Source organism: Fukomys damarensis, unplaced genomic scaffold, assembly GCF_012274545.1.
Source record: "Fukomys damarensis isolate Sample0158 unplaced genomic scaffold, DMR_v1.0_HiC HiC_scaffold_33, whole genome shotgun sequence".
NCBI classification, from domain to species: domain Eukaryota; kingdom Metazoa; phylum Chordata; class Mammalia; order Rodentia; family Bathyergidae; genus Fukomys; species Fukomys damarensis.
In genome coordinates, this window is record NW_022900945.1 from 11,765,201 (window position 1) to 11,773,557 (window position 8,357).

General features: G+C 39.3%; 1 protein-coding gene across 1 annotated transcript in view; it reads right to left on the bottom strand.

Annotated features, from left to right (window-relative positions):
* Positions 1-608: 608 nt before the first annotated feature.
* Positions 609-8,357, bottom strand: part of Pigk (phosphatidylinositol glycan anchor biosynthesis class K) — an 87,970-nt gene continuing 80,221 nt past the window's right edge. The window contains exon 11 of the mRNA XM_033758282.1: positions 609-3,681. Coding sequence (XP_033614173.1) covers positions 3,565-3,681 — 117 coding nt within the window. The 3' untranslated portion in view covers positions 609-3,564. The remainder of the gene's footprint in view (positions 3,682-8,357) is intronic.

An 8,357-nucleotide genomic window follows, 5' to 3' on the forward strand; every position in this document is an offset into this window, starting at 1 on the left:
TGTGTGGTATGCTGTCTACCTTAGACCTTACTTACGACTGCTATGAAAGTGTACTACATTACTCATGTGCTGTCGCTAAAACTGTGGCACAGCCAGAGCTGGCATTCCCACCTTCAGAAGATCACTCCTGCATGGTCAACATAGGACAGGGTGTACCTCCAGCAAATGTGAAGTCTTCTCGAGCTGCTGAGAGAGCAAGCAACACTGGTGAGACAAGAATGAAAGAACCAACAGCCCATGGTGGGAATAAGTAAAATTTTAATTACCAGTTTCTGAGTTACACTTTCATTGGTATCAATCTCATTATTCTATAGTGCACACAGTTAAGACAAAATATTTTGTAACACTTACAAAACAGTAAAATTTCTGCAAAATGCCTAATTACCACCTGTGTGTAACGTCCACAGACTGAAAGACCTTCCTGCTTAAGCAGCAGGTACCCGAGGACAGAGGGCAGTCAGCAGCAGAACCACAGTGCTGGACACCACTTTATTTGTGGTAAGTGTCCTTGGGTTTGAAATGTAGCAATGAAGTAATGAGGCTGATGCTATCCAACAAAAATGGACACTGATCTCATCATTTCACAGCTATACCTTGTGTATGTTTATAAAATATTTCTTTCACAAGTTAAAACATCATCTGCTATGATGGGCTTGATTTTGGTAAAATCAACTGAAAAAGGTTCTGTGTTCAAGCAACATTTGTTGTAAAGATTCATGAGTCAAAATTTCAAATGATGACTCCCACAATAACTGTAACTCTGCTCTATAACATACATAATAGAAGAAATGCTATCAGCGTATACCACCGGAGAAAATACTCCGTAAGCAGGAACAACTTGAGTTATGCTTGTTATGGGAGTCATCACTTTTGACTAGCTGAGAATACAGAAAAATGGAAACCATACATGCAGGCACTGTTTTTTTCACTTAATTCTAATTTTTCTGATCCGATTCAATCAGTTTCATATCTCAAATCCATTTTTCCTTTCATGAACTGCACATCTGTGTCTTTTGTAATTTTGAAACCCACATCATTTGGTTTCTTTCTCTCACCCGGGCTACCTTCGCAGGATGGCATCATTATACCCTGGCCCTCCCTGCGATGTCAGAAATGTCTGCTGGGATCCACTTATCTCCATCCCTTCTCCCTGAAGGACCCTGGGGGAGGGGAACAAGAAGACCAAAGAGAACAAGAATCACACTGAGTAGTTTAAAAAAGTAACTGCGTGCAACAGCAGAGGGACACTGTCACCATTAACTCCCCGTTGGTATTTTCCTAGGCAGAAGAAAGAATAATGCCACCATATACTTCCAATTTCCAAAATGTTTAGTTACAACATTACCTCATCTCATTCTCACCATACCACCATGAGAAAAAACAAAAATAAAATACTTTTACATTGTTTCAGCCCCTTGTGACTCAAACAGAATGCGCTTTCATGTTATTGTCAAAAGTCTGGGCCATTTAATTGTACTTAAAGATTTTCTAAATATATTCATTTATACATGCAGAAGGTTTACTTATTATTGAGGCAGAATATACTTTCTGTAAAAAAGATTATGGTTAGAAGCTAACATATGTAACAGATTTTCAGCTTTTTGCTTTAACTATATTCTGAAAATTCAATAGTGAAGGAAAAAATAATTGCGCTCTGAAACTCTGTCTAGGCAAAATTAATCCTGTACATTACATCCAGTATTACTTTTCCCAGTTTGGCTTTAACTAAGAAGGGCACCTTCTGCAACCTCAGAAGAGGGATCTTTTTACACTGCAGTCGTCTTTACCATCAGGGTACATGTGTTTCATTATATTCAAACTAAATTACTTTGGCACGGGAACAATCATAATTCCGCTGCCACTCTAAATAGCTCCACCCCACCATCGTGTTCATGACCTTGTGCAAGTATCTGGAGGGTGACAGGGTCAAACTTCTTTGTCTCTTAGCACTACTGTGTAAGGCTACTCAAATTTCACATTGTTTTCCCTCCTTTCCAGGTACTACATAAAATTTGCTTCTTCATTTACACTGTGCACCAATAGAAAGATCAATTAAAATAAAGACTCAGAGCTGGCCAAAACCCTCAGTCATTAGTTTTAGCTGGGGAGGTAACACAAGTCCACTTTGCCTGTGAAAGTTTGACGATTTTGCATATAACTAAAGGATAATGTTTTGAGTGATAAAGATAAGTAAATCCTGAGGGATAGTAACATCAAGAGGTTTTATTGTAGAGAGTTAACTTCTTAATGTTACCTGCAATCATAAAACAGATCTTTGCAATGAAAAAAAATGAATACATGTGTTTTGGATAAATTCATGAGGGTGTCCTCTGAGACATGAATACTGAATTCACAGGCATTTTCCTAACTTAAACATAAACATCCAAAAAGAAGCAATTCCTGGATTGATCACAAAGAACAATCTCAATACTATTTCCAGTCATGAGAAAGACCGGAAGATGGATGGTAGGCTAAAACAAGCCGTGACAAGGATGTAAGGTCTTGCACGTTATCAAAGACTAGGAGCATGCTTACTGCCTTGTATGATTCCTCAGCCCCACAGGAAGGCCACGCCACGCAGGTCATCCACTTTCTGGGACTGTGCTCAGGGAAAGTATAGGTGCAGCCCGTGGGTAAGATGTATCTTAAACAGAATGCAATAAAGTCCTTATCAGCTCTCTTTCACTCTCAAGGTGAAAACTGAAGAGGAAGTGATCAATTCTAGCGGATCAGAGAATGGTTGGAAACAAAAAATAACACTGTGAGCTTCTCTGAGCAGTCGATACGAGAAATTCTCAACGACCTAACACTTTCCAAATAAACTGACGGCAAATAAAGTTCTTGAAACTGTTGGTACCATAAATTAAGACACAATTTTTTATCTTTATTCTACTTAAAGCTGCCAGAATTCCATGGATGACTGACAGAAAGATAAAAAATATATTAGAGAATGAACCAAAAGAAAACACTGAAAGCAAAGGACATGGTCAAACAATAGAAGACTATCAGATACATTATTACATATTAATACATTGATGCTCTGCAGTCCTTTATAACATATTCTTGAAAAACACCCAATGAGAGGGAAAAGGTTGATAATATAACAGGAAAGACAGGTCATAAAATGTTATATTCTACATAGTCTCCATTTTGAGGAAAATATGTACATAAATAAAAATATTGGGAGGATATACACAAAATTACCAACAGAAGTTACGTCTTTCAGTGAGAAATTAATGTTTTCACAAGTTTTTTCTTTTGCAAATGAAAAGAGGATAAGAGGAAATTGCTGTTTTCAAAAATAAGCGATCACTATATCTAGGTCTCTTGATTCCATTTCTTTATAACACACAAAATGAAAACCTGAAATATATTTAGTGGCCAATAAGCACTTGCAATTGACAATTATTTTTATTTAAGGTAGGTATAAACTCAATAGTTTATTAAAATTTAATTTCCTTATACTTTTTTCCAACTTACATGAGAGTAAAAGTATTTGTAAGAACATAAATTTTTATCCAAGGTCAAACTCTTCCATATATTCTTCTTCAGGCATCCTTGAGCCTAGAAAATGAACTTCATATGCTTGATTCCATAGGTTTTAAAAAAGACCATGATAATGAGTGCCCACAGACCCAGGATAAAGCCACCCGGAGGATGCCAATCTTTCAGCTTTGGTTTCTGCAAAACAAGAAAACACAACAGGCAAATGATTCAGCGATGGATAAAGCGAATACTAACAGGAGAGAGAAGTTTCACTGCTTGTGTTCTAAGGGGGAATAAATTTAGCCAAATTAAATGAAATAACAACAATGAGAAAGACTCAAACAGGGTCAATATCCCAAAGGCTGAACCGTTCCTAACAGCGACCAGTTTTAGCTCACATTCTTTTCCCTCAATGGTTGCGTACCCAAGTTACTCTGTATTCTTTGAATTCATATATTCCTAAGTTTTCCCCGGTTTATCTGTCTCTATTGAACTATAGCTCCACGAGGGCTGTCTCGCTGTGTCCCAACATGGGCCTGCCACCATACACACCACACAGGGGCCACGCATCCACCACGCTGGAGAAGTCCCTGGAAGAAGAAATGCTGCTCGCTCCAGTCACTCACTCCGACATTCAGCAGGCCCGTGGGGGCCAGTGTTTCGGATGCTGTTTTTTCTCCCTTGATGCAGAATGCTCCATACATGCCATTGTGCCGATTCAAAACTTGCTAACTCAAATCATGCCAACTCCTCCAGATTTTCCCAGCTGAAATACTCTTTTTTTGGAATTTTCATGAACAGTACTTGTTTCATTGTTAACTCCACTAAACTTGCTAAGGTCAAAGTCCATCTGAGTCCATTTTACATGCCCTTCTCCAGTCCCCACCAGTAACACCCAGCCACAGGTTTTGTGTGCTTCTTTGTCGAGCACAGACTAGTCCTCCCTGAAGCTGTCACGATGGCCCTGTGACTGGAGGCTCCTGACTATGACCACTTTATGAATCTACTCACTGATTTACTAGCTGAGACTGTAATGGTTATGGGGCAGGAATCACATCCCACCAATTCAAAATTCACTTGTCAAACTAAAAGGGGAGAAATTCTAATTTGGATCCTAATGCTAGAGTTTTGGGGGCTTTTAATCAAATGCACACTATGAACTGAACTGACAATATTGTTTACAGTAGTTATGTGTAATCTTCATTCCTCTGTCATGCTGACCTTCTGCCATGCTGTCCAGAAAACACGCCAAAATATAATTCAAAAATATTAAACTCAAATTTCCTTGTGTTTCTTTCCAGTCAAGTCTGAAATCTTCTGGTCACATATGTGATGAAGATGATGACAAAAGTCTTTGCCCTCTAGTACTTTACAAAATGCTAGGTACAGCAGTTCTCAAACCATTCAAATAGCACAATTTTGGGGGGTGACAGTGCTCTCTGAGCAACACTGGCAAATCTTAATTTCATAGAAAATCTAGATCAACACAAGGCACAGTTACATTAGGTGATGTACATATAATTATCATAACTATGTTCCAAAGAAAAAATAAGCACATGAACTAAACATGATTATTATTCTTTTTCCTTGTCTATTTTCTATCAGTCAAACAACTGTTAAATGAAAAGGTTGAAAAAGACCAAAAATTACTTTTCCATGGACTGGAAAAAGATTACTATTGTATCATTATTAGTAGAAGCAGTGCGCCTTTATATAACAGCCTGAAAATGTTCCCAGGGAGCTCAGTTTAAGAGCACTGACCTAGTTAGAATGAGTTTCTGATTTTCCCTAAGTAGGAGTCTCTGAATTACATGGAAATTGAAAATACACACACGTGCATGTGCACACACACACTACTGTTACTACTACTACTATTACTATAGTAAAATTAATTAAATACTGTCAAAATGCATTCAGGTAAACTCTTAACTGAGACGACCAGGCTATAGACAATTGTTCCATAAACCAAATTAATGAGCTTCGGTGCTAAAAGAGCTCAGAAGGTGTTTAAATCAAGTCATGTTTAAAGAAAAAGGGTGAACATCATTTAAGCTCTATCATGAGATTACAGACGTATTAATCAAGTAGTGAATGGCAAATTGTACTTCCGCTGCAGCAGAAATTCTAGTTGCTTTCCAATGAGATGCATTCCCTGAGGTTATAATTTTTACCATTAGATCTTAAACTAGCAGCCAGAAATGTCTGCCAGAGATAAGACAATGCAAGAAAAAACTGCATCTTGGAAGCAACTACTGCTTCTCCAAATAATCCACTTAACCCTGTGGTCCGTTACTCCAAGCTGGCCTGGAGAACTGTGGAGTCCTCTTCCTGGTCCCTGCACCTCCTTGCTAGCCATGCTTCTCCTGTCCAGACCACCAATGCCCGAGAGAGAGGACCAGAGAGAAACACAAACTGCTAGAACTGTGGCTTCCCAAGAGCAGACTTTGACAGTAATAATGGAGGCCTGAGAAATACATATAATTATAAAAATTAGGATAGAATGGTACATTTATTCATCTTGTAACAATATTACACAAGCCAAAGAGGCAGCAGATCTTAGCATTTCAAAAACTGCTATTTGCAGCAGCTACAGTTTTTCTTGTATATTCATTACATCCTTTTGATTAATAAAAGTATAGGGCCAGGGATTTAGCTCAGTGCTTCTGCCACCTGCCTCGCAAGTACAAGTTCTCAAGATCAATAACAGGTACCCACCCCCCCCAGAAAAAGTGGCAATGCATTGATCACATGTACTTGGGGCTCGGTTTGAGAAAGCATCTGAAAAGAAACCCGCATTGCAGCCTATCCACAGTTGTCACAACAACCCATAAAAAACCTCAGAAAAAGATAACAAACTCTACGAAAATTAAGTTCCCCCTGAGGAGAAACCTCAGATTTTCACTACCTGAAAGTTCTGGAAACAAGGTCTAAAACCAAGTTCACGCTGGGTCCAGTTTTCTAATTGTTACATACCATGCAAATAATTGCTTTGCTCTGGGAAACACAGTCATTTTGCTGCTGGGATAGAGACCGACTTGGTCCCTTTTCCTGTCTGCGGTTTAGTAGACACAGTGCTGAAACAGTAGAAGGATAGGTTTATGAGGTAGTCGGAGTCATTAACTCATCGCTACCTCTCTGGTGTCACCCTTCTTCATCTTCCATTTAAACATAACCCCAGGAAATGACAGTACAGAGGTCAGGGGCACTGAAGATGGTTCTCTGCACCCTAGAAGATACGATGTCCGTAAGAAAGCTCTACAGAAGAGGAAAAATAATGGGGGCAACTTTACAGGTAGTGCATGTTAAGAATTGTGCTCTTCCATATATTTCACCTTGTTTTAAAGTGGCCTCAAGCCAGGCACAAGTGGGAAGGTGGCATAGGATCCTAGCTTAGTTCAGCAAAGCCACACTTGCTGGCTGCCTGACAATCACTGGAACAGTGATTAGAGAGGACATTCACACACACATATGTGGACAGTGAGAAGCATCCACACACCCTCCTGGCAAATACTAAGTGCATCCATAGAAAAAGCAAAACCAAGGTGAACTCTATGAGGAAAAATACTCCAACCATGGACAAAATATAACTTGACACTGCAAAGAAGATATTATCTGAATAAAATGTATTAAGCAACCAAAATATAATTTTACAAAGCTTATGTATGGCATGGGTTCAAATAATGATACACAGTAACCAAAACTTTAAAAACAATATAAAGAGAAAACAAATAGAGCCAGGGATGTAGCTCAGTGGCACATCTACCTAGCAAGCATGAGGTCCTGAGTTTGCCCAGTACAAAAATAAATTAAAAAATAAAAGTCACAAAGACACAGGCTGAGATAAAAAGGAAGCTGGGTAATATCATGGTGTTCTAAGGACGTCCTTGAGTCTTTCCTTCCCCAGCTGGGTTAGGTTGATGGGAAACATAGCCCTAGTTCTCCATCCTCCTCTGTTCACATCCTCTGCAATGTAGCTTTGTAGCAGCTAACATCAAGAGGTGTGTGCATAACCCTAACCCTAAATCAGCTCGTCTAGTAATTTCTCTTTTTTTTGGTACCGGGGATTAAACTCGGGTCCTTGCACTTGCAAGGCAGGCCACCGAACCACTGAGCTAAATCCCCGGCCCCAAAGGTCTAGGAGTTTCTTTTGGCCACCAGAATGCAAAGCATTCAGTGCAGTTCCAGGTGCTTGCTTCTGCTACCGAAGTGAGAACAAGCCTACACTTCTAGAGGAAGAGGCATCTTCTGGACAAGAACCAAGGTCCTCCTGGCCAATAACCAGCCAACGCCCAGCAGGGCCACCTAACTCATTCAGAGTTGACTCAAGAGGAAACCAGCTGAGAACAAAAGAACTGCTCGGCTAAACAGTCTAAACTGCCAAGCTGCAGAATTATGAGCTAAATAAATCAGTGATGTTTTAAGTCATTGAGTTTTGTAGTGGTTTGTTACATATCTAAGCTTTGGAAATATCTCCTAAAGTGGCAATTAATATAGAAAGGAAAAACTTTGCTTCTTAAAATCATAATACAACAGAGTGTTCCATCGACATACTGTAGCTTCGAGTTTTTGCAACGATGGTATAAATAAGAACAGTGTGAAGGGCAGCTTAGCAGTTGATCCTTGATCCGTTATCCATTATGAATGTTGCTGGCATGGGGAGGTTGATCAGTATAAAGCCCTCTGACATTCCTAGGGTAAGAAATCACACCTCGCTACCAAGTCAAAGCTATTGTCCAAAAAGCTAGAACTTCTACGGATGCCAGTCTCACTTGAACAGCATTTACCACTGGCCTCTAACATCACCCACATACAATACCTGCTGCCCTGTCTTTCAGAGGTAGCTTCTTTTTTTTTTTTTTTTTTTTTTTTTT